The sequence below is a fragment of the Schistocerca americana genome, chromosome 1 (assembly GCF_021461395.2).
Source record: "Schistocerca americana isolate TAMUIC-IGC-003095 chromosome 1, iqSchAmer2.1, whole genome shotgun sequence".
Taxonomy (NCBI): Eukaryota; Metazoa; Arthropoda; class Insecta; order Orthoptera; family Acrididae; genus Schistocerca; species Schistocerca americana.
Genome location: NC_060119.1, coordinates 1,255,200,435 through 1,255,227,551, shown reverse-complemented (window position 1 = coordinate 1,255,227,551; position 27,117 = coordinate 1,255,200,435). Strand labels below are relative to the sequence as shown.

General features: G+C 40.7%; 1 protein-coding gene across 1 annotated transcript in view; it reads right to left on the bottom strand.

The window, feature by feature from the left end:
- The window catches only part of LOC124566580 (myeloid differentiation primary response protein MyD88), a 95,549-nt gene that overhangs the window by 18,607 nt on the left and 49,825 nt on the right, over nt 1-27,117 (bottom strand). The window contains exons 6-8 of the mRNA XM_047131032.1: nt 26,113-26,281; nt 13,884-14,064; nt 697-862 (exon numbers count right to left, since the gene is read on the bottom strand). Of these exons, the coding sequence (XP_046986988.1) occupies nt 697-862; nt 13,884-14,064; nt 26,113-26,281 (516 nt within the window). The remainder of the gene's footprint in view (nt 1-696; nt 863-13,883; nt 14,065-26,112; nt 26,282-27,117) is intronic.

The following is a 27,117-nucleotide window of genomic DNA, read 5'->3' as shown; positions in this document are numbered from 1 at the left end:
TAGTATAATACATAATGTCCTTATCTGACATATGATATAGTGGCCCCAGATGAGTATACAAATTACATCTCCATAATGTTTAAGCATAGCAGTTTGAGGCATCAATCTAAAATTTTTCTTTATATAACAGATGTTTTCATTCAGTCTACTCTCCCATCTACATCTACACCAACATGATTACTCTGCAATTCACATTTAAGTGCTTCGCAGAGGGTTCATTCCCACTAGTAACTCCGTTCACCAATGACCACAAAATCATGCATAACTTAATTATTTGGTCTGGAATGATGAGTATTATCTTTCTCACATTTTGTGCCTTGTACAGAAATCTGTCAAAGCATCAAAAGCTTTTGTAAATAAATAAATATTACATTTGGTGTCACACTACACATTTTAAGTTCACCAATCAGAGTATCACACAAGCCATTTAAAATTTGTGACACACGAACTTTCTTATGATAAAAAGCATCAGTATTAGATGGCAAAGCATCTGACATTTAAGTCTCATTTTGGGTAAAATTTCAACTATTCACAATACATCCAGTTTTGCTTGCATTAGAAAGGAAGTTAAGAATACAGTAGTTTAATGAGATAAGCCCACAGCCTTCATGTAACTGTTAACCATGTAATTACCATCTTTATGTCAGGAATAGGATCACTATAGACATTACTTGCTACCATAGGTAAGCTACTTACCTTAACAGGTGTGAACAATGAATCTGATGGTATATCTTTCAAACTGCGAGGTTTATATAAAGCACTTCCATGTATGTCATGTGGTGCTGAATGGTATGGCAGTCCACTAGCTGTAGGCTCCTTAAATTTGTCATCTATGTTGTTCTTTATTGTAATTTCTTCAGTCCTAGAGAGCAGATAATTAAATCAAAATTTTAGTCATATTTGGTGTACATAAGGAAGTGTATGCACATGCACAAATGCAAAATGTAAATGACATGTGCAAATGCAAAATGTGAATGGTGCACTTGCAGAAGATTGCATAGTACAACAGCACAATCCCTTGTGTGGAATACAGGGACAATTTATTCATTAATTCATTCAGTCAGTCACACTGTCTGAATGTTTCAGGACCACTTACAACAGGTCATTAACGTAACTTCAGCACTTGAAAACATGAATGATATTATGTAAAATCTGAGTTTGTACTGGTGTAATAAATGTCATCCAATTTATGGGAATGCAGCCATGTGACATCTTGGACAACTATTGATATTTCAACAGGCAAACAGCCAGTAATTTTCAAGGCACAAATGCAACAAGAGTGTCTGAACATCTTTTTCAGAATGTATGAATTCAATCCATCTGAATATTTACTTTGCCATGGAGTTGGGAAAGGATGACTGTCTTCCCTTCCTTCATTGGAACATGTCACTGTTTCTTTTTTTTCTTAACTCTTCTGCCTGATTTAATGCAGCCTGTCATGAATTCCTCTCTTGCCCAACCTCTTCATTTCAGAGTAGCACTTGCAACCTACGTCCTTAGTTATTTGCTATTCCAATCTCTGACTTCCTCTTAAGAGTTCATTCCTTCATGTCTTAACAGATGTCCTATCATCCTGTCCCTTCTCCTTGTCAGTGTTTCCCACACATTCCTTTCCACTCCAATTCTGTGCAAATCCTCCTCATTACTTACCTTATCAGTCCACTTAATTTTCAACATTCTTCTGTAGCACCACATCTCAAATGCTTTGATTCTCTTCTGTTCTGGTTTCCCCATAGTCCATGTTTCACTATATACAATGGTGTGCTCCACACGTACATTCTGAGAAATTTCTTCCTCAAATCAAGGCCTATGTTTGATACTAGTAGACTTCTCTTGGTCAGGAATCCCCTTCTTGCCAGTGCTAGTTTGCTTTTGATGCCCTTCTCGCTCCATCCATCATTGGTTATTTTGCTGCCTAGGTAGCGGTATTCATCAACTTCATCTACTTCATGACCATCAATCCTGACGTTAAGTTTCTCGCTGTTCTCATTTCTGCTGCGTTTTATTAGTTTCGTCTTTCTTTGATTTACTCTCAATCCATATTCTGTACTCATTAGACTATTCATTCCATTCAATAGTTCATGTAATTCTTATTCACTTTCACTCAGAAAGGCAATGTCATCAGTGATTCATATTGTTGATATCTTTTCACTTGAATTTTAATTGCCTCCGCAGCATTTCTTTTATTTCCATCACTGCTTCTTCAACATACAGATTGAACAGTAGGGGCAAAAGACTACATACATCCCTGTCTTACCCCCTTTTTAATCAGAGTGCTTCATTCTTGGTTGTCCACTCTTATTATTCCCTCTTGGCTCTTGTACGTATTGCATATTACCCATTTCTCCCTATAGCTTACCCCTATTTTTCTCAGAATTTCGAACATCTTGCACCACTTCACATTGTTTAAAGCTTATTCCAGGTCGACAAATCCTATGAACGAGCCTTGATTTTTCTTTAGTCTTGCTACCATTGTCAACCACAATATCAGAATTGCCTCTCTCGTGTCTTTACCTTTCCTAAAGTCAAACTCATTGTCATGTAACACATCCTCAATTTTCTTTTCCATTTTTCTGTACATTATTCTTGTAAGCAACTTGGCGATGCGTGAGCTGTTAAGCTGATTGTGCGATAATTCTCAGACTTGTCAGCTCTTGCAGTCTTTGGAACTGTGTGGATAATAATTTTCCAAAAGTCAGATGGACTGTCACCAGACTCTACACACCAATGTGAGTAGTCATTTTGTGCCCACTTTCTCCAATTATTTTATAAATTCTGATGGAATGTTGCCTATCCCTTCTACCTTATTTGATCTTAAGTCCTACAAAGCTCTGATTCTGATACTGGATCCCCTCTCTCTTCTAAATCGACTCCTGTTTCTTCTTCTGTCACATGAGACAAAGCTTCCCCCTCATAGAGGCCTTCAATGTACTCTTTCCACCTATCCGCTCTCTCCTCTGCATTTAACAGTGGAATTTCCATTGCACTCTTAAAGTTACCACCCTTGCTTTTAATTTCACCGAAGGTTATTTTGACTGTCCTACATGCTGAGTGACTTTTCAGTATTCCTGAATTTCCCTGAACATTTAATACTTCCTTCTTTCAAGGATCATCTGACGTATTTCTTCTTTTACCCTTGGTTTCTTCGCAGTTACCTTCTTTGTACCTATGTTTTCCATTCCAACTTTTGTGATTGCCCTTTTCAGAGATGTCACTTCCTCTTAAACTATATTGCCTACTGAGCTATTCCTTTTTGCTGTAGTTTTAGCCTTAGAGATCTTCAAGCATATCTCATCATTCGTTAGTACTTCCGTATCCCACTTCTTTGTATATTCATTCTTTCAAACTAATCTCTTAAACTTCAGCCTATTCTTAATCATTACTACATTTTGATCTGAGTGTGTGCGCTCCTGGGTACACCTCACAATCCATTATCCGATTTTGGAATCTCTACCTGACCATGACGTAATCTAACCGAAATCTTCTCATGTCACCTGGTCTTTTCCAAGTATACCTCCCCCTCTTGTGGTTCTTGAACAGAGTATTTACTATTACTAGCTGAAATTCATTACAGAACTCCATTAGTCTTTCTCCTTTCTCATTCCTTGTCCCAAGCCCATATTCTCCTGTAACCTTTTCTTCTACTCCTTCCCCTACAACTGCAGTACAGTCCCCCATGACTATTAGATTTTCACCTCCCGCCTATGTGCTGTATTACCCTTTCAGTATCAGTATCGTCACATAGTTTCTCTATCTCTTCATCTTCAGCCTGCAATGTTGGCATGTATACTTGAACTATTCTTATCAATGTTGGTTTGCTGCAATTTTGTAATTACAACCCTATCACTGAACTGTTCACAGTAAAACAATCTCTGTCCTACCTTTCTATTCATAACTAATCCCACTCCTGTTATACCATTTTCTGCTACTATTGACATTATCCTATAATCACCTTATCAGAAATCCTTGTCTTCTTTCCATTTCACTTCACCGACGCCTACTATATCTAGATTGACCCTCTGCCTTTTCCTTTTGCGATTTCCTAGCTCCCCTTCCACATTCAACCTTCTGACATCCCATGCCCTGACTCACTGAACGTTATCCTTTTGTTGGTTATTCAATCTTTCTCTCATGGCCATCTCTCCCTCGGCAGTCCCCTCCTGGAGATCTATTCCGGAATCTTTCGCCAATGGACAGATCATCATGACACTTATTCAATTACAGGCCATATGTCCTATAGATAAATGTTGTGTGTCTTTAATGCAGTGGTTTCCATTGCCTTCTGCATCCTCATGCTGTTGATCATTGCTAATTCTTCCGTCTTTAAGGGCAGTTTCCCACCCCTAGGACAAAAGAGAGCTCTGAACCTTTGTCCACTCTTTCGCTCTCTCTGACAAGGCCATTGGCAGTCCCAGGACGACTTCTTATGCCTTAAGTCTTTGGCTGCCAATGCTGATTTGCAATCAAAATTTAAGCGGTGGCAGGTTTCAAACCCGGGACCGAGGACGTTTTGTTTACTAATCAAAGATGCTACCCTGAGGCCACAGTTGCAATTCTATGGCATTTATAGGAAGGAGATACACACACTTCTTGGTTTTCAGGCTGACAGTTGTCACCATCCCACTCAGGATGAATGGGTACTTCAGACCTTGGTTCACGTGGCCCATGTCATCTCAGACCCTGAAAGCATATCTCTGACTCTGAAAGCTTATCTTGGACCCTGAAAGTTTGTCAGCTGAGTTAGCCCAACTTGAAGTCAACTTTTCCCAGAATGGTTACAGTAAATGACATGATTATGATGATGATGGTGGTGTTTGGTTTGTGGGGTGCTCAACTGTGTGGTCATCAGCACCCTTACAAAGTCGCAGTTCTTACACAGTCCATTTTTTTCACAATCCAATCTAGATGCTGTCACAAATGATGATGATGATGATGATAAGGACAACACAAACAACCAGTCCCCAGGCAGAGAAAATCCCCAACTCGGCCGGGAATTGAACCCGGGACCCTATGATCCAAAAGCAGCAATGCTAGCCACTAGACCACAAGCTACGGACTGTGAATGACAGATCAGACGTGTACTACACAATCAGCCAACAGTGAATCAGGTAAATGAAGAAAATAACGAGAAGTTACACAAATCTAAACCTTTTTGCCACATGCAGGTAGCATTTTCAATAGGATTGGTTGTATTCTGCAGAAACATTATATGAAGTGTGTTTACTGACCACCATCTAAGATTAGAGCCATTTTATGGTTGTAAAGTATTGTCTTGGTGGTGGTATCTACAGTATCCCATGCAGTTGTGGCATATCATACACTGATCAGACCATCAGGACCATGGAGGATTGGTTACAGCAGCACATCCATGGTCTAGGTGTAGCGTAGCATGGTGCCTTTGATTACTAATCAAAACATCCTCGATCCTGGATTCAAACCCCGCCATGACTTAAATTTTGAATAAAAATCACCAGCATGGTGGCCAAAGACTTCCCGTATAAGAAGTCATCCTCATTTTGTCAATGACCTTGCCCAAGAAGGCAGATGAGTAGACACTCATTCAGATAAGTCTCTTGGCCTCTGTGTAGGAAACTACTCATAAATGTGGAAGAATCAGCAATGATCAACGGCATGATGATACAGAAGGTATTGGAAACCACTGCTTTAAAGACACATACTGTGTATCCAGAGGATATGAGGCCTGTAATGAAAACATGTCATCATGATCTCTCCATTAGCAAAAGATTCCAGAATAGTGCTCCATTTGAATTTCCGGGAGGGGACTGCCAAGGGGGAGGTGACAATGAGAAAAAGTGAATAACCAACAAACGGGTAATGTTCTACATTTTAGGGCATGGAAGGTCAGGAGATAGAATGTGGTAGGGAAGCTAGAAAATCTGAAAAGGGAGATGCAGAGGCTCAATCTAGATATATTAGGGGCCAGTGGAGTGAAATGGAAAGACAACAAGGATTTCTGGTCAGGTGTGCACAGGGCAATATCAACAGCAGCAGAAAATGGTATAACAGGAGTGGGATTCGTTATGAATAGGAATGTAAGGCAGAGAAAGTGTTACTGTGAACAGTTCAGTAACAGGGTTGTTCTTATCAGGATCACAGCAAACCAACACTGACAAGAATAATTCAGGTATACATGCCAATGTCACGGCTGAAGATGAAGAGAGAGAGAGAGAGAGAGAGAGAGAGAGAGAGAGAGAGAGAGAGAGAGAGAGAATATATGAGGCCACTGAACAGGTAATTCAATACATAAATGGAGATAAAAATTTAATATTCATGGGGCACTGGAATAGGATTGTCGGGGAAGGAGTAGAAGAAAGGGTTATGGGAGAATATGGGGTTGGTACTGGGAATGAAAGAGGAGAAAGACAGATCTGCAGTAAATTTCAACTAGTAATAGTGAATACTCTATTCACGAATCACACAAGGAGAAGGTATGCTTGGAAAACGCTGGGAGATACAGGAAGATTTCATTCCGAAAATACATTATGGTTAGGGAGAGATTCCGAAATCAGATACTGAACTGTATGGGATACGCAAGAGCAGACACAGACTCAGATCACAATTTAGTAGTGATAAAGAGTAGGCTGAAAGTTAAGAGACTAGTCAGGAAGAAACAATGCACAATGAAATGGAGTACAGAAGTACTAAGGAATGGGGAGATATGTTTGAAGTTCTCCGAGACTACAGGAACTGCGATAAGGAATAGCTCAGTAGGCAGATCAGTTGAAGAGGAGTGGACATCTGTACACAAGGCAGTCACAGAAGCTGGAAAGAACAACATATGTACAAAGAAGGTAATTGCGAAGAAGCCATGGGTAACACCAGAAGTACACTACATGATCAAAAGTATCCAGACACCTGGTTGAGTTCGTGGTGCCATCCATCGGTAATGATGGAATTCAATATGGTGTTGGCCCACTCTTAACCTTGACAACAGTTTCCACTCTTGCAGGCATACGTTCAATCAGGTGCTGGAAGGTTTCTTGGGGAATGGCAGACCATTCTTCACAGAGTGCTGCACTGAGGAAATGTATCAATGTTGGTCAGTGAGGCCCGGCATGAAGTCAGTGTTGCAAAACATCCCAAAGGTGTTCTATAGGATTCAGGTCCAGACTCTGTGCAGGCCAGTCCATTAGAGGAATGTTATCACTCTGCCACAGGCTGTGCATTATGAACAGGTGTTCGATCCTGTTGAAAGATGCAATCGCCACCCCCAAATCGCTCTTCAACAGTGAGAAGCAAGAAGGTGCTTAAAACATCAATGTAGGTCTGTCCTGTGGTAGTGCCATGCAAAGTAATAAGGAGTGCAAGCCCCCTCCATGAAAAACACGACAACACCGTAACACCGCCACCTCTGAATTTTGCTGCTGGCGCTACACACGCTACCAGACGACGTTCATCAGGCATTCGCCATACCCACACCCTGCTGTTGGATCACCACAATGTGTACTGAGATTCATCACTCAACACAACTTTTTCCACTGTTCAATTGTCTAATGTTTACACTCCTTACACCAAGCGAGGTGTCATTTGTCATTTTTGTCATTTACCAGCATGATGTGCAGCTTATGAGCAGCCACTCGACCACGAAATCCAAGTTTTCTCACTGCCCGACTAACTGTCATAGTACTTGCAGTGGATCCTGATGCAGTTTGGAATTCCTGTGTGATAGTCTGGATAGATGTATGCCTATTACACATTACGACCCTCTTCAACAGTTGGCAGTCTCTGTCAGTCAACAGATGAGGATGGCCTATACGCTTCTGTGCTGTATGTGTCCCTTTACGTTTCCACTTCACTACCACATTGCAAACAGTGGACTTAGTGATGTTTAGGAGTGTACAAATCTAGCATACAGAGGTATGACACAAGTGACACCCAATCACCTGACTGCATTCGAAGTCAGTGAGTTCCGCCGAGCACCCCATTCTGCTCTCTCACGATGTCTAATGACTACTGAGGTCACTGATATGGAGTACCTGGCAGCACAATGCACGTAATATGAAAAACGTATGTTTTTGGGGATGTCCGGATACTTTGATCACATAATGTACTTCAGTTGATTGGTGTCAGGAGGAAGTACAAAAATGTTCAGGGGAATTCAGGAATACAGAAATACATTTTACGTTACGTTACCTTACATTTATTATTGTTCCACAGATCATAAATAGTACATTTCATAATGATGTGGAACTTGTCAGTTTAACATTATTTTTTCATTGCACAATAAATTTTTATGTAGGAATTTTGTTGAAGTACTCCTCTCTACCTGGTCAGAGTTAATATTACTTGCTCACACATTGGTAATTAAAATTCACAATCGTTACTTCTGGTATTGAGCATCTGTTGTGTGGTGCAATAGTTTATGATGTGCATGTGCATGCATGCATAAAACTGACGCATTCCAAATCATAGTGAGAGGTCACAATTTATGACTGATGGAAAACGCAATTAACTAACACTGACTATGCAGCTAATTCATATGCAACTGCACCTGTGGATGTTCACTTAGCTCCCATACAACACCAAAACAGTAATAAGAATACTATCAACATGCTCAAAAACAAGTGCTTGTCTTTTCCCAAGCTACATAAGCCTCATTTACTTCTCACTGATCACAACAACTTCTGGGAAATGGACTATCCTTACTTAGGTAGCACATATAACCATAACATACGATGTTCACCGATCCCATCCAGATAGCTGTGTGTGTTAAAGAGCCACCTCGGAATGAGGAGGTGCTCTGACCCTGGATGGAATCCACCCCATGGATTAATAATGAGGGTCGATGTGCCGGCCATACTGGATGTGATTTTTGAATGGTTTCCCCACATCCCCCTACGTGAATACCAGGCTGGTGCCCAAGTCCCATCACAGTTACATGACTCACAAACACTGAGTAAAACTGTTGCACAAGTTCACATAAATAACACAACACACAGACAGTTTGGCTACACACATTCAGTCCCGGGTGGTTACGGGCTGGTGGCAGGAATTGCATCTGGCCACCCCTCAAATAAACCATGCCATATCAATTAATAAACATGCCAATCCTGTGCGAGATGTGGGACAAAAGCATGAGGAAAAAAAAGAAGAAGAAGAAGAAGAAGAAGAAGAAGAAGTTGTGTACTTGGAGTCCTCAGAAATTATAATGTCAGAGGCCCGATGAAACTGGTTTCATATGACACATGATCTCATAGTTATGAGGGGAAAGTTCCATTTTGTATGTGGAAATAATAATATTGCCTAAACTAGAAGATTCTGTTTACTTCACCTAACACTGACCCAAACTGTTTGAAAAGTTCTAAGTGTTTCATACAGGGGCAGTTTGCTGACAAGTACGATTATTAACAGGAGCGTTTGATGGCAGTTGGGAAATGTCAAGATGATTTAAAAACAGCAGCATGATGCAGCACGACAGCCACAAAAGTCAATGATCCGCAGTGTGTAAGAGTCCCATAATTTTGTTCACTTTACTGTAATCACTCGGAACAATTCCACTGACCAAATTATATGCAAGAGGGAGTCCTGTTTTGTTCCATGTTACTGACTGTGCATGGTTTGATATATACAAGGCATGTTTTTTAAATAAGTATTTTTCCATATTAAGCGAAAACAAGCATATTAATAAAACTTTTATTATAACCCTGAAACTACAAACAATCCAGCTGAAGGAACATAGACAACTGAGCATTACAGTAAAGGTTGAAAAAACTGCTTCTGTTATAATGTTGTATTTACTTTTCAATGCTTAACCCATGACCAGTTTTGGGCTACATGCCCATCATGAAGTGTGATAACTTTGTGCTGTGACCCCAAGTGCCACGATGAATGAGTATTGGATGCGGTGCTCTGTGATCATTGGTGGTACACCACATCCTATATTCCTCTGCCGCGACACTCGGGGTCACAGCACGAAGTTGTCATGTTTGACGATGGGCATGTAAGAGCCTGAAACCAGTCATGGTTTACTGTATTTACTCGAATCTAAGCCGCACTTTTTTTTCTGGTTTTTGTAATCCAAAAACCCGCCTGCGGCTTAGAATCGAGTGCAAAGTAAGCGGAAGTTCTGAAAAATGTTGGTAGGTGCCGACACAACTAACTTCTGCCATCGAATTATGTAGCGGAGCTACACAGGCATGCTTTGCAGGCACAAAGATAAATACTGGCGACAAAACCTCTGCATCAGTAAATTTAAAAAAAAAAAAAGGGTGGAAGACGAGCTTTTTTTCACTGCCCCGAGTTTCGACCACTGCATTTTCATACATTATCCAACGAAGTAAATACAAATTCCGTATTGTTCATCTTCGAATGTAGCAGCATTTCAACGTGCTACGAAAATCCGACTGGCAAGATTGTTTGGGATGTTTGTCAATATGGCCAAATCTACCTGTGACAAGAGATTGTTGCTAATAAGAACTTTTATGAATTGTGAATCGCATGCAGTATTCTTTTCACCATAAGAATAATACCGTACGAATATAAACATTTTGCCATGTATTCTTTCGTGTTTGCTGCTATCTCATTTAAATCCTGTCTGCCTAAAACTACGAAACTAGAGTAAGACAATATCAAACGCAGAATAATATACATATCATGCCATGTTTATATTTGTATATAAAAACGAAGATGAGGTGACTTACCGAACAAAAGCGCTGGCAGGTCGATAGATGTTTATATTCGTATTGTTCTTATGCCTAATAGTGATACAGTCAGAAATGAAGCACGACAATTGACAAGATTTTTAAATCTAAGATGACTAATTTCTGTGCAGAATGTAATGTACTACAGAGGCATCTGCAAAGATTTTCAACAGGAGAAAAATTTTCGCTAAACTCTTGTTCAGACCATCTTCTGTCATACGCAGTCTATTATTTGGTTCTTGTTGATCATTATCAAAGAAAGCAGCAGTGTAAGTAACAGCAAATAGCAAGCAGTCTCTTGCCATTGTTTCGCTAATGAGACGATTCCTTATTTTATTTTATTTTTTTATTTATTTATTTTTTTTTTTTTTTTTTGTAAGCGGCGGTAGCGCGCACAAAAGGAAGCCATGCCGCGAGCGGCGATAGGTCGTAAGCACTCACTATCAGAATGCGACAAACAATGCATGACACAGTACAGTAATGCATTTTCAGCTTAGAGTGACGTAAACATCTATAACAAAGAGAACGGCACTTACCAGATCAAAGAAAAATAAGCAATCAATTCAAACCAGACGAAGCATGTGAAAAAGGAACGGTACCCATATAAATATGGACGGAGCACCTGACGCATAGCAGTGGCTACATGGTAAAGCTTAACTGCTAAGCTTAAGACTCGAACCAAACTACTGTAGCTGTATAGTCATTCATTCGACCTAAATTGTGTCTCATATTACAGTGGACCAACTTTGTTTCGATTTGGATGTGCGGCCTAAAACTTTTATCTCCCTTGGAATTTCGAGTCTCAAATTTCAGGTGCGGCTTAGATTCGGGAAAATTTTTTTTCCTTGTTTTCGAGTCTCATTTTTCAGGTGCGGCTTAGATTCGAGTACGGCTTAGATTCGAGTAAATACGGTAAGCACTGAAAAATAAAAAGAACATTACAACTGAAGCAGTATTTTCAGCTGCTACTATTACATAAAAGCCTGTACTTAAACATACTTTTTCAACAATTCCACCAGTACCGATGTAACGACCATAGCAAAGAACCAACTTTTGATTTGACTCTCATAAATATACCACTTGATTTTCCAACCAGTTCTGGAAGCCATTTTGATATTATTGTCATTACTGTGCACTGTTTGCTTAAATGTTTGACCACGTGTGGGACCAAATGGTAATCACTGGGCACAACGTCAGGGCTGTATGAAGGGTGATCAATTTGTTTCCAAAGAAGTGGGCTAAGTTGAAAGCGAGCCCACACAACTAGCAGAGTAACCCATGTGTCAGCTGCAGTCACAAATCTACAGCCCCAAAAACCAGCAACACTGCATTCCGTCATCAAGGGCTGGCTGTACTGCTAAGGTGGTGCGCAACACCATTTGCACAGTTGCTTATGTTAACAGATGCTTGGCTCCTGCAACCACACACTCCACCTGAGGGAATATAAACGGTCTTGTCTCAGCAGACTAAAACAATCTGCATCCTGCAGTCAACCACCGCAGGTTCCTGGTCAGTCATCAGCCTAATGAACAAGTAGACCCTATCACACCTCAACGAGTAGCATTATCTACTAATCAGAGCCACTGGTCGACAAGCCAACAGACCCCCCCCCCCCCCCTCCCTCATTCCAGGCATCGAACAGGACCTGCTAGGGTGAGGTCACTCAGTGCTCATCACCCGACATTCCACCCAGTCTGTGGATGTCCTGAGTTCAACTCTGAGTACATGTGCACTTTCTACCAGCTTCACGGAGACCACAGGTGAAGAATGGCAGCCATCTGGCTTTGTGCTGCAGAACTGATATGCTACTTACTCAGCAACAAGACAGATGCTGCAAGTTGCTGTTACGAGTCATCATTCAACAACAGGGATGCAACACACTGCCTGTTAAAACATGGACCACACAATAGCAGCTAGCACTGTATTTCTGTATTGAGGACATCAGTTAATACTACAAATTACTCTTGCATTCTTGTTATGCATAGTAGAGCACTTGCCCGTGAAAGGCATAGATTCCGAGTTCGGGGTCTTGGTTTGGTCCACAATTTTAATCTGCCAGGAAATTTCATATTATCTGCTGCGGCACTGGAGAAACCATTCCACATGCACCGCTCAAGTCAGAATGGCTGCTCTACAACACAGGCGTTAGAAGAGTCAGCACTCGTGAGGGACATCATGGAGCAATGGTCTGCTGCATAATTTCAATATGGTCAGTGAAGATGAACAGTGTTTCATGTGACAGGGCTGGCCATTTTATGTCTAATTGCCCTAGTGGTACACCATGGGATTGGAGAGCTATGTTGAGAGTTCAACTTTTAAAAGGGGATCCAGTCAGTGATTTGTGTATCTTTAAAGGACAAAGTGAAGGAACAGATGGAGACTTACAACTGGTTACGTGTAATCAATGCAACTTATTGGAGCGTAGTGCTCTGTGCACCCAATTATTCCCTGTGGGTTGCTTTGTGTGTAGGAAGGCTGGATATTCTTCGCTCTGAGGCACGAAGTACTCATGGTTGGCAATGAGAAGTAAGAACTGGGTTTAGGTGTGATGAGCAGCAGGAAATGTGACTTGTGGTGGCATTTGGTTCTTATCTTGTTGAATTTTCCTTTTTCACATAGACACAGAGTTTTCAATGGAGAAATCAGAGGTTAAGAAAGTTTCAACCGCAAAGGTGATTCAGATGTATTGAGATCCTACATTCACTGACATGTAATATAGATCGACAATGTCATGAAAAACGATGGAAAAAAAGAAAAATCATCCCTTCACTAAGCTTTACAAAGCTTTTGATTTGGATTTTTTGGCACAGTTTCATTAAGACCTCACAACATGGCTTAGAACTGATTGTGTTACCATGGGAGGGGGGGGGGGGGGGGCCATTTCATTATTTTAGCTGAAATTATTTGTTTGAACTTTTCTTTCTTTGGCAATGTTGAACGCCTCAATTCTATGGACTATTGCTTCAGTTCTGTTGTAAAACGGCCCTCCATGTTTTGTCTCCAGATCTGAAAACAATTGGGATTTAAAAAAAAATCACCAACTTCATTACTGTTCCAATTAAGGAGATTCAAAATGCTGAATACTCAAATGGTTACACGCAACTGGCAGTCAGCAGTTGGCCTAACTGCCTGTGAGCCTCTCCCTCTGAACAAACACACACTGTACACATGAGGTGCTAATTCTCCAATATAGTATATTAAAAAAAAGTACTGTCGCAGCACCTGCTGAAGTCTCTTGTGGTCCTGCTATTTGCACTCGGAGCTGCAATAGAATCGTGCAGTTTCTCCCAGAAATTCCAGAGGTGGCCAGGTCGAGTGAAGTCCAGTAGGAAGTAGTAACTCAGCTCAGGAGGTAGTTGGCACTTCTGATACAGCACAGGTACAACTTTCCGGTGCTTCTGATCTGAAAACAAGAGGCGATGAAAAAATATATACTACAATTACTAATAATTCTTACAGTAAGAATAACAGCAGAAATGTGTGCTGCACTTTTTTTTTAAGAAACAAAGTTTTGAAAAGGCTTTGACTTAGCTTCCTGTCTTTTAGTGTCTTTCCATGAATTATTTTAAAAACCATCTTAATTACCTTCACTCTGCAGTGGAGTGTGCCTGAATTGAACCTATCTTACAGATTAAAAAAATGCGCCCCATATGGAGACTTTGACAAGAAATTCTCCCTTCAACAGTATCATCATCCTCACACAGGATGGGAAAACTAACAAGGATACAGAGCAGGATGTGTTCTGCAACAACATACAGAAGAATTCCATATTGTGAAGCATTCACACGTATGGAAACAATACAGAGTTCCATCGGATTTCAGCAGTAAGACAGGAAATGTTAACAAATACAGTACAGGAACACTTTCTACATCAAAAGCTGACATTTGCAGATGCTATATTGGAATACACATATAAAACATGCCCACTATCCCCAGTGGTGGCCAACCTGTTCATGGAGAGTTTCAAAGAGGAAGCACTGGAAGCTGCCGAACTGAAACCTGTATGCTTCTTTCGCTACGTGGACAACACGTTCGCCATCTGGCCACATGGACAGGAACAGCTACAGATTTTTCTACAACATCTAAATTCGGTCCACAGTAACATTCGGTTCACGATGGAGACTGAGAAAGATGGAAAACTACCCTTTCTTGATGTCCTAGTGGAACGTAGGTCTGATGGCTCACTGGGTCACAGTGTGTACCGCAAGCCTACACACACTGACCTGTACTTACATGCCTCCATCTGCCACCATCCGGCGCAGCTTAATGGAATGCTCGACACCTTGGTACATGGAGCACACTCGATCTCTGATGAACAGAACTTGCCAACGGAACTCAAACACCTGGAGACCGTGTTCCGCTAGAATGGGTATGGCAACCGGCAAATCCAAAGGGCCTTCTGACAACAGAAGTGCAGCAAGAACCGAGATGAGGAACAACCCGAAGAAGAGAAGCAAGCTCTGGTCTCTCTGCCGTTTGCTGGCAACGTGTCGTCAAAAATAGGGAGACTGTTAAGGTGACATAAGATTGACACAGCCTTCCGGCCACCAGCAAAGATTTGTGACCTACTAGGAACGGCAAAAGATGACGTAGGGCTGAAGAAAGCCGGCGTATACAAAATCCCGTGCGGCTGTGGCAAATCCTATATCGGCCAAACAGTTCGCACGGTCGAGGACTGATGCAAAGAACACGAACGTCACACCCGCTTACGCCAACCCAGCCATTTGGCCCTAGCAGAACACTGGATTGAAACCGGACACACAGCGAAATTCGAAGAGACAAAAATCCTGACTGCCACAAGTGCCTACTGGGACAATATCTACAAGGAGGCCATAGAAATTCGAGTAACAGATAACCTCATCAACAGGGACACTGGGTTTCAACTTAGCAAGGCCTGGAAACAGTTATTGAACACCATCAAAGAGCAACGGCCCGAGCGGACGCGACAGCCTTCCGCCACGGCGGACGGAGATGGACTGCGCCTACCACCGGGCGTGGCTGCAGCTTTCCCCCCCCCCCCCCCCTCCCATCACGTGGCACCCCGCCGGCCGCCCGCGCCAGGGTACGACTCGGGACCCCACAGACATAACAACCATGGACACAGTGCAGCCAGATCATTCCATCAGCACCACGGTTATCCACCGAAATATCGTGGAACTTTGATGAACGGATCCGGCTGGACATCCGAGAACCTTGGATACAGCACATTCGCCGGGAAAGCCTGAGATCTCAATAAAATCCTTGTTTGAGATTAAGTTTGAAGGTATGAACACAAGACAAATAAGCAATGCAAAATCTGAAAATGCCCTCATTATATGCACACACAGTGTATTTGGTTGCATACAGCTTTTTCAAATGGGGAACTTAAGTTAACTTTTGTGAAGCATTTGAGATGTGGTGCATTAGAAAGATGCAGAAAATTAGGTAGACTAATAAGGAATGAGGTGGTTCTCTGCAGAATTGATGAAGAAAGGGACATGTGGAAAGCACTGATTAGAAGAAGGGACAGGATGATAGATGTGTGTTAACACAATGGGGCATATTATCTGTGGTAAGAGGAGGAGCTGTAGAGGTAAAAACTGTAGGAAATAACAGAGGTTAGAATACAAACAACAAATAATTGAAGAGGTACGGCGGTATTCTGAGATGAAGAGCTTTGCACAATTCACAATGGACCACGTCAAACGGGTCTGAAGACTGCTGCAGAGGGGAGGCGTGTGTGTGTGTGTGTGTGTGTGTGTGTGTGTGTGTGTGTGTGTGTGTGTGTGTGTGTGTGTTCAACATGTCCTAAATCACTGGATCGATTTCGGCCAAATTCAGTGCACACTACTATTTACTGTCTGGAAAGAAGTACTGTGGGGATAAGAACCACCCAGCTCCCATAGTGGTAGGGGTGAGAAGTGTTCGCATCCCCTTACATCTAGGCTGCCCAGCATAACAGATGTGTTCTGTGGATAGTACCAGAATGCCTTTCAGGGTTTATACATGTGATTCATATGGCTGGACCAAGAGAGGGTGAAGGAGGGACACACAGGGAGGGAATGGAGGAGGGACAGACTGGAAGGGAGTGGTGAGCTGTTGCGGCTCCAGTTCATTTTATCCTTGTCTCCTCAGTGCCTTCTTTCACTGGCACCCCAATGTTTACCGACGAGTGCACCTTCCATCGGAATGGCAAGAGCAAATCCTCATGCTGCATATGTCCACAGACACCAGCAACAATTTTCGCTCAATATGTAGGCAATCATTTTGGGTGACCATATGATTGGGCCGGACTGTCTACCTACTCCACTGACCGGGGCATATTACCTTCACTTTTTGCAAGAAACTCTACCTGGCCTGCTGGAAGATTTTCCCCTGGACATACGGTTACGCATGTGGTTGCAGCAGGAAGGGGCACCCAATTATAACACTCGTGCTGTGTGCGGATATTTAAATGAACCCTTTGACGGTCAGGTAATTGGCAGAGGTGCTCCTAGCACATGGCCCCTGCAATCACCAGACCCAACACCACCGGACTTTTTCCTGTGGGGATTATTCAAGGTTCTAGTTCACCCACCAGGATGAGAACCACTTAGAAACGAAGAGGAATTAATGGATCGTATTCAGCATGCCACCATTGACATCAGGGAAATACCAAGAATCTTTGAAAGATTTCGTCAAAACACCGTCTGACATTACCAAGCTTGTGTCGCATCAGAGAGTCACCAGTTCGAGCACCTGCTTTAAGTAAACAACGTCCTAGCTACACACACACACACACACACACACACACACAAAAAAAAAAAAGAAAAAAGCGAACTAACAGCTGTTGACCGGTTTGTTCCCAGTATGTCTTATCATGAAACTACAGAGCATCCGGCAACAGTGCACTCCCACGGCCAATCTGAGTGCGTGGCACCAAGTTTTCATAGTTTAAAAATTGTGCATTGTCAACCTACACAACATTAGTAATTTTGGTTCCTACTGGCTTCAGGTATTCAGGCTTAAAATTCCGGGACACACATTTTCTCCACCCTGTATACGAGCAATGTTGGAGTTAAATTCTGAGGTAGATCTTTTGCTTCTTCAAATAACTGCATATACACTTGGTGTGGTGAGGAAACTTTTAATGTAATTTCCTTTCCAATTGCCTCTCCTTTGACTTCTGTTTTTAATTATAACTTGCTATACTTTGCTTGAGTATGGCACGTAAGTTACACACATCTCCTCCTGGCCGTCTTTCTTTCCAGGTCCCCTCCTGTCCCTCTTTCTTTTCATCTCCTTCTCCTCACTCCCTCCATCCACCTCATCCTACCCAATCTAAGGTTCAGCTTCACCTTTGCCCTCTCTGTTCATCTTCACCCACACCCTTTTCCTTTTCTACATAGCAACTATACCTCTTCCATTTTCCACCTGCTTCCTCCACCTCTCAATCCTCCCATCTCTCTTTGCCCATTTCCTCTTCCTCCTCTCTCTGTCCATATCTTGTTGCCTGTCTTGAAGCATCACCCCCCCCCCCCCACCCACTCTCTCTGTACATCATAACCCCCACTCTGTCCATCTCCTGCGCTCTTCCCTCGCTCTTTGTGCCCCTCTTCTCACACCTCTGTGTCCATGCCATTCCCCCCCCCCCCTTGTCCGTCCCTGTGCTGCCCCCCTCTTTGTCCATCTCATCTGCCTCCCCTTTCTCTCTGTCACCACCTCTTCTCTCTTTCTCTGGCTGCCCCTCCCTAATCGCCTCTCTCTGTCCCCTTTCGCCTCTACCCCTCCCTCACTTTGTCTCTACCTTCCCCCCCCCCTTTCCCCTTCTGGCCCCTTCTCTCTGGTGTGTCCATCCCCTCTGCCTGTATCACCCCCTCTCTGTTGGTTTCCTCCCCCATCCCGTTTTTTGCCAGTTCTGTTGCTTCATTCACCCCCATCCCTGGGCACTGTCATCCCCTGTTCCTCACCCCTTTCTCTGTTTGTCCTCTACCTCTGCCCATGTGCTTAGTCTCTCTGCCCTTTTGGATGCCCCCTCTATTTTCCCGTTTCCCACCTTGTGTTCCTGGCATCTTTCTGTGTCCAACCCACCCTCTACCCTCTCTCTGCCTGTCCACCCCCACCTCCACCCTCTCTCTCTGCCTGTCCACCCCCACCTCCACCCTCTCTCTGCCTGTCCACCCCCACCTCCACCCTCTCTCTGCCTGTCCACCCCCACCTCCACCCTCTCTCTGCCTGTCCACCCCCACCTCCACCCTCTCTCTGCCTGTCCACCCCCACCTCCACCCTCTCTCTGCCTGTCCACCCCCACCTCCACCCTCTCTCTGCCTGTCCACCCCCACCTCCACCCTCTCTCTGCCTGTCCCTCCTCCACCTGAAACCTTGAGAGGCAGGTTGGGATTGGAAAAGAACCACAAGCACTTGTGGGTAAAGGCTTCTGCTATACTTTCTATATTACAGTTTCCAGCTATAGACATTCACATTGGTGCTATATGTTTTTAAATGTCATCAGGTCATCACCTCTGTATTGACATCCACCTACTATCCATTTGTCTGGCTACATGTCCTGCTCAGCTCCATTACATCTCTTCAGTGTCATCATATTCATGTCTTCCCCTCCATTCTGATCCCTGATGCATTTGTTTCTTTACCCTGTCTCTTACCCAGCAGCCCATAAAATGTATCTCGCCACTATCAGTTTCTGAGTGGATTTCACACTAAAAAATTCCATGTTTCACTGCAATAATTAAAACAGCTGGTACACACTGATGGTAAACCCTGCTTTTCGTACAAACCTTAAGTTTTATTTTTGAAATGCTATTTAGTTTTCTGTAAGACCACCATTCAATTTTTACTTTTCTGCTGTTCATCCAGTAATCGTCTTCAACTGCCCTACATACAATTACTAATCAAATGGTTCTTCAACTTCATTGTTAATTTGTACTGTTTGGTTTTGATACATTGCTCATAAATTACTTTTGTCTTATTTAATAGACTGTCATCCTACTTTCTTCCATTCACTGTTGAAGTAAATCAACATGTGTTCCTTCTTTGTTTTTGCAGTTTAAGGCTCTGATAACTTCACTTAGGACTGATGAATATAATTCCGATGATGTGTAATCTCCATGCCTGGTTCCTCTTTCAATTCTGGATTTCTTACTAGCCTGTTAAAGCCTAATGGAAGCAGTGTAGCTGACACACACAATCTTCAATACACTCAAACAGGTTAACTTAATACCTAGTTCCCCAAGAGTTGTTAGTACTGATATCATAAACTGAGTCAATAGCCATGAATTCAAGACATTGCAGTAATTAATACACAAATTTTCCTCACAACCTTGAAATTGTTCCTTATGCTATATCCATTTATAAAGACAGCTTATTCTTTTACCTCATTAAAGTCTTAATGTGTTTCGTATGCACTAAAGGTTGAGGTCTAATTAAGTATTATATTAATTTATTATTTGCATCTGTGATCATGCGAAACTGTTGCAGTGGTCCTACATAACATAAAAAGTCCAAAAAAATGGAGTCAACAATGAAAGTTCATTTTGAGAAGCTGAAATTAAAAAGATATTTTTTGACAGTACTACAAACGCTGATCTTTCTGTTATTGGATTAGATGGTGTGATATATGCTGACAGCAAATCTTTCTAGAATGAAGGCTCAAATGTAAGAGGTTACAATAAGGACTGTAAAGAGTACACAGAACATTGTGGAATGTGAAGCTAGTAAACTTTGCAGAACTGTCTGCCTGAAGCAAATTAGGGAGTTAACAAAAATTGCATGTGTGTATAAATTTGCACTGATTTGAACCACTCTACTACGGAATGTGAAACCAGTACCTCAGCCACTGCATCACCTCACCAGGCTGCAACATTTGAGGCAGACTACTACTGTTGTGAATCTCACACAGGGGCCATGAAGAAAATACAAGAAACATTAATTTATATACAATGGTGTGTCATCATTTACTCTTCGCTCCACACGTGAACTGAACACAATAGGGAGTGGCTAATATTAATATGGCATGCTCCACATAATGCAGAGTATAACTGTTTGTGAAGTACACACTGGGTACTTTAGATCTTCCCTCCCAGTACTTTTTCTTGGAGACAGTATGTTCAATATTTTTCGGCTAAAATGTGTTCCAGCAAAACTGATATAGTGGAATTCAATGGTGAATTTAACATTGCCTGGAAGCTATTGTAAAGCAGATAATATGGCCTGAATTTCAGACAGGAACATGGTGAAAGATGCGTCTCATTTAGTAGGGCCCAGAAAATTTGAATGTTCTTCCTAAAAAGTTTTTGTATTTTGTGCCGATTTGACAGTATCATTGGAAAACTCTTCCTGGTTAAGTGCCACACAATACCATTCCAGCTTAACCAAAGTAAATGGGAACTCTTCACAATCTTGCTTTTCCCCACAGCCAGTGCGAATACTTGCGCCAAAGAAGATGCAATTTTGTAGCAGTGCGCTGCCAAAGATTTCTGTGTTAGTCTTTAATGTGTCTTTGTTATTCATTCAGTAAAGGGCTTGTTCTGACATAGATATTTCATTTGCTTATAGTACTTGGAGCAAGTCAGTTAAGAAAAACCCAATAGCAACTCACACAATGCCCAAATTTTGGAAAAGTGATAATAAAGAGCTGAAAAAAATAGAAAAATTTTGTTTCACCCATGTCACCTCTTAAATGTACAACAAAAACATTCTTGAAACTCCTTGGCAGATTAAAAGTGTGGGACTGGGACATTTTTACTTACACCTTGTAAAATAGCAAATTATTTTAGTTATTATCTTGCATTGAAAGCATAGCTTGCCGTGGAGCCAGAAGGAGAGCAGAGTTTCGTTCTCACACTGGCACAGCCGATGCTGGCTACTGGACCAGCGAGCCATGTACTATTCTAATGCTGTGTGCAATACGTTACACATACACTATGAATCTGCAGAAGTGTTATTAAATATTAATCTATCTTTTTCATACTTAGTATACCACAGTCTATGGATAACACAACCATACTGCTAAAATTTCAAATAAGTATCTTCAATACTTCAGGAGATATAAATTCTACCTACAATACATAATAACCGTGCTGGTGTTGTGAAACTGTGTTAGGGTCTGTAATGTACACATCTATAGTATCAATCTAAACTACAACCAAGAGGATAGATTTATATAATCTAATTTTCTGGAATTTTCTTTAGTTTCATTACCACTGATATCTGACGTAATTAGAAGTGCTTTGGAAAATTATTATTTCTTTGTGTTTAGGTGATACAGAGAGTGAATGGAGGACATATGTAAAGTGAGAGTGCGATATTTTATTAAAACTATGTAAATGTATGCATGAGGAAGTTGTTGTGGAATAGGCGAATTAGTGATGTATGTCCCAGTGAGTTTGATTTAGTAAAAGGCAGCTAGAAGGAGCACTGAGTATTAAATTTATTAGTAATTTATTTTGTGGAGAGGAACCATATTTTGTTTCCATAAAATTTTATTTAGTTTCAGAATTACAAGATTTCTGCTCTAAACTAATGGGTTTGGTTGTTTTGGGGAAGGAGACCAGACAGTGAGGTCATCAATCTCATCGGATTAGGAAAGAGCAGGGAAGGAAGTTGACCCTGCCCTTTCAGAGGAACTCTCCCGGCATTCTGGTGCGATTTAGGGAAATCAAAGAAAACTTACATCAGAGTGGCCAGACGCTGTATTTAACCATCGTAATCCCGAAGACGAGTCCAGTGTGCTAGCTACTGCGCCACACTTGGTCTAAACTAGTGGTAATGTGACTGACTGACTATAGAAATACCACGATTATAGAAATGCTTTCTTTGCTGACAGTGTGGTTGGAAAGCAAAGCAGTACTTCATTTGGTGTGTAAGTGGGTAAGAAACTTGTCAACATGGAGAAAGGTGATAAGTCTGAATAATTGAAAGGAAGGAGGACACAGATTTTGATGATTCAGTATGAGAAGAAATTTTAGTTTTTGTATGTCTCAAATTAATGACAATGGTTATCCAAAATCAGGTTTACTAATGAGCAAGACACATTGAAAGCTGATGTTAAGTTGGCACCAGGCCTTGTGAAGGAAATAAAAAGAAGTCAGGTTTTGAAGTTGATGAGAAAAATATAAGTACTCTTATTCAAGAAATAAGTAGGTCACAGACACCTGGTCCTAATGTTAGATTTGTACCACTTACTGTTACTGAAGCAAAAATAGAGCCAGCATTGGAGGCTGGTTAGCAGAAAGTTTACACAGAAACCATGTTCCGAACATTATGAAACAGATGGGCAGTATTAGCAATAGTATTATGAATGGAGTGAGATCTAAAATAAATGGCCTGGGTAATGAAATGAATAGTAAAATAAATGGACTTTGTACTTATATAAGTAATATGAATACGAAAATGAACAATGTTCTAAAAGTTTTCTTATAAACACTCACCATAGCCAATTTCGGCAATAGCTTACATTCATAATGAAGGACACCCACCAAAGTGCATTTTATATAGAGATGGTTTCAGTGAAGTAATATAGTGCAGTTTTTATTACAAAAATTTCTTTTTTTATGAAAATGGGAAAGTAATGTATTATGGTGAAGGCAATTTGAAAAAAAAAAAATTACAATTTTAATAATTTTTGTCAAATGGACAGTTATTTTCTCAAAAAGAATAAAAAAATTGAATTTTGTAATGATTTTTGTAAATAATTTTGATATATTGCTACCAAGTCCAAGCCATGAATATTCACTGTATTACTGTAACAGAGCTAAATGTTTTGTAAATTTTCATTTTTCAATAAGCTTTCTAGCATTCAAAATTTTGTAAAGAATCAGTGGGCAATTAGTTTCTGTTTGCTTGGTTAAATTTACATAGTGGTAATAATTCTGCTGTAATGTGAACCTCAAATATACTTTAAAGTAATTTCTGGTTCATAGGGGTGTGTGCAATTTAGCAAATTATTACGAGCTATCAGCTTGTGTTGAATGCGTAGCTTGCTGTAGGGTCAGGAGGAGAGCAGATTTTGATTCTCATGCTTGCATAGCTGATGCTGGCTACTCTGCCGAGCGAGCCGTGTGCTTGCCTAACGCTGCAGGCAATACATTATACTCACATCTACACCTACATGAATACTCCACAAATCACACTAAATCTATGAATGTGAAGAAGTACTATCAAATATTAATCAATCTTTTTCAGATTTAGTATATCAAATTCTATGGATAACACAACCATACTGTTCAAATCAATAATATCAAACCTTCAGAGATATAAAATTTACAAACACTTAATAACCATGAAACTGAGTTAGGGACTGTAATGGATTCATCAGTAGTATAAACTGAAACTACAAACACGAGAATAGGTTTGTACAATCTAATTTTCTGAAATTTTCTTTAGTTTCATTACTACAGATTTCTGAAGTAATTAGAAGTACTTTGGAAAATTATTATTTCGTCGTGTTTTGGTTGGGTGCGTGTTTTGGAGAGACTAAGAGAGTGAATGGAGGACATACATAAAGCAAGAGTGTGATATTTTATTAAAAATATGTAAATGTATGTGTGAGAAAGTTGTTATAGAATAAAGGAATTTGTTATGTATGACCAAGTGAGCTTGATTTTGTGAAAGGCTGCTAGAAGGGGCATCGATTATTAAATTTATCAGTAATTTACTTAGTGAAAAGGAATCTTATTTCGTTTCCGTTCAATTTAATTTAGTTTCAGATTTATAAGATTTCTAGTCTAAATTACCTGTGGTAATCTGACTGGTGAACATTCAAAATACCGCAATTATAGAAGTGCTCCAGATGATCTCATTGGTTGTTTAACATACTAACCAAAAGGAATTCAGCATGTTGCACATGTTTGATAGGACTTTGGGCTTCAGACCTACGAGTCAAGATAATCCCTCGGGAGCTGTCTTATGGTAAACACTTATGTTTCACTGCACTGATCAAATTTGTACCAAAATGAAGAAATTCACACATTTGAGCAGTTCTAGTGTCGTTGACAAAAAAGAACTACAGTCTTGAGTATTTTATGAAAGTTTGAAGTTTGTAAGTAGTTTATTTTAGGAGATATTAACATGTGAACATTTCACATTGTACAGAAAGTCCATGTGGCACGTTTCATATGGATTACGAGACATTATGGCAAGCACTAGCTTACAAGAAGCCTACTGAATGACTGAATATGTTAACTTACAAGCAGTCATGGGTCAGTGACTATTTAGGACATTCAAAATATTGGGTTGGACTAAATATCTTCTGTCTAGTTTCGGGTGTGAACTTGTATCAGAGACAGTCAGTAACATTGCACAATTGATGTTGGGACAATAAATACAGACTTGCTAGCCCTTTTCCTTGTTTTAAAGACAATAAACCAACTTAAAGCAAATTTTAGACATTTTTTTTTTCAAATGAGTCATGCAAAAATCCCAATGGCCCTACAGTTTAACTAAATTTCAGCTTCTGCCCATAGACTGGAGTTACATGGCCTTTGTATGGTAGGCATTTAGCCAAATTTTTGTCAACACTGCTTTTGTCAGCTAAACCAGTACCTACCATCGCAGAGTGAAGGGGCAGGCAAGCTGAAACCTATCCAGGTAAGTGGACTGACTGATTAAACAATAGTGAGAGACCAACCCACCCCACTGCAACCTGTACCTGTCTCCTAACTTTGGAACTTCACAGAACTTCACCTGCATACCTTGTGGGTTAGCACTACAGCAAGAAAGGATATTGTGGAGACATGGCTTAGCTATAGCCTAAGGCTTCTGTGAAGATTATGAGGTAGGAGATGAGATATTGGCAAAAGTAAAGCTGTAAGGGCAGGTTCTTACTCGTCTTAGGATAGCTTAGTTGGTATAGCACTTGCCCACAAAAAGGCAACGGTCCCAGTTTTGAGTCACAATGTGACATACAGTTTCAATCTGCCAGTAAATTTCAAATCAGTGCAAGCTCTGCTGCAGAGTGAAAATTCATTCTGAAATGTTCTTAATTACAGCCTTTGAACTTTAGCACAGAACACTTATCTCATATTTCACTTACATTTTCAGAACTGACATCGATGTGTTTCAAAACAATAAATTGTTTACAATTACAAAGAATGTGGCAACTACTACTGGTTGCTACATTCTTTATAATTTTATATTCCACAGTCACTGCACAGAAAGGGAATCTTATGGCGCCCAACATTCAATAAATTGTTTTTTTACATGTGGAAGAACAAATGAGAACAGAAGCCCTTATCTATAAACCTCATCCAACAACATTACAGAGCATAAAAAAAATAAGACCATTAGCTCCCAGTAGACTATGCTGACACCACTCACTACCACAGTCCCTATATCCTTCTGAAATAATTTGTCTGGGCAAATAATCAAGCACCTCAGAGTGATTTTAACCTTCTCTGCAATTGTGATACTTATTTTTCATATTTGGTTTATATTAGCATATTTTGTGAGTGTTCACTCACATTTTTTATGTACTTACCAATGCCAAGAGCCTGAGCAAATGTAACAAAAAATTTGTTTGCTTCACTTTTAAGAAAGCTTGGAGAGACAACAACAATTAACCGGTTACACCTTTCAGATATTAGTCTCATAATTGCTTCATGTTCAAATGCAAGACCACCAATCAAATCACGATCTCGTAAACACAGCTGGAACAAATTAACAGTGTAAAACATGTGAAAATATAATTCAGTAATAAACACAAGGCTATCAGAAGATTCTAATTATAATCAATATTTTCTACAACAACTACAACAAATAAGGTACAAAGCCTACTTGCTTGCCACTGTAACTGATCCATGTTAAGAGCACTTGTCTTTGTGATTTTATAACACAGACCACACCTAACACTACGTACATTCTCAATGTAAGACTAAGTGTTCACTGACAGAAAAAAGCTTAATGTGGTATGGGAAGTAAGAGATTTTACACAAAATTAAATTTCACTATTACAGATTAATTATACACAATGGTGTACAGCAAACCAATAACCTCCCATCCAAAATTACATTAGTATCTAGAGAATATTGACAGATTTACACAATTTCCTTGAGCTACTTAGTTACACAGTCCATCCCACAGAAACGGTGACTGATGTGAAATAAAACACAAGATGACATTTGCTTGTAGTGTACATGTCTTGTTTATTCAAAACAGTCTCCTTGTGAGTCGATACACACTGCAAGCACTGGAAAAATTGTTCAAAATCATTCTGATAGTCAACAATTGGAATTGCCTTCAGGACCATTGTCATAGCCTTCCAGTATCCGAGATCACGTAGAAATGCCGTCCTTTCATTGCCATTTTCAGTTTGGGAAATAGTCAAGAGGTTGCATGAGCCATATTCATTGAATAAGGAGGGTAGTGAAACATAATGACACCTTTTTGAGCCAACAAATGGTGTACAAACTTGCTTTTGTGCACTGGAGCATTGTCGTGCAACTAACACCATGTTCCTTCGTTGTGCTATTCGGGTCTCGTCTGA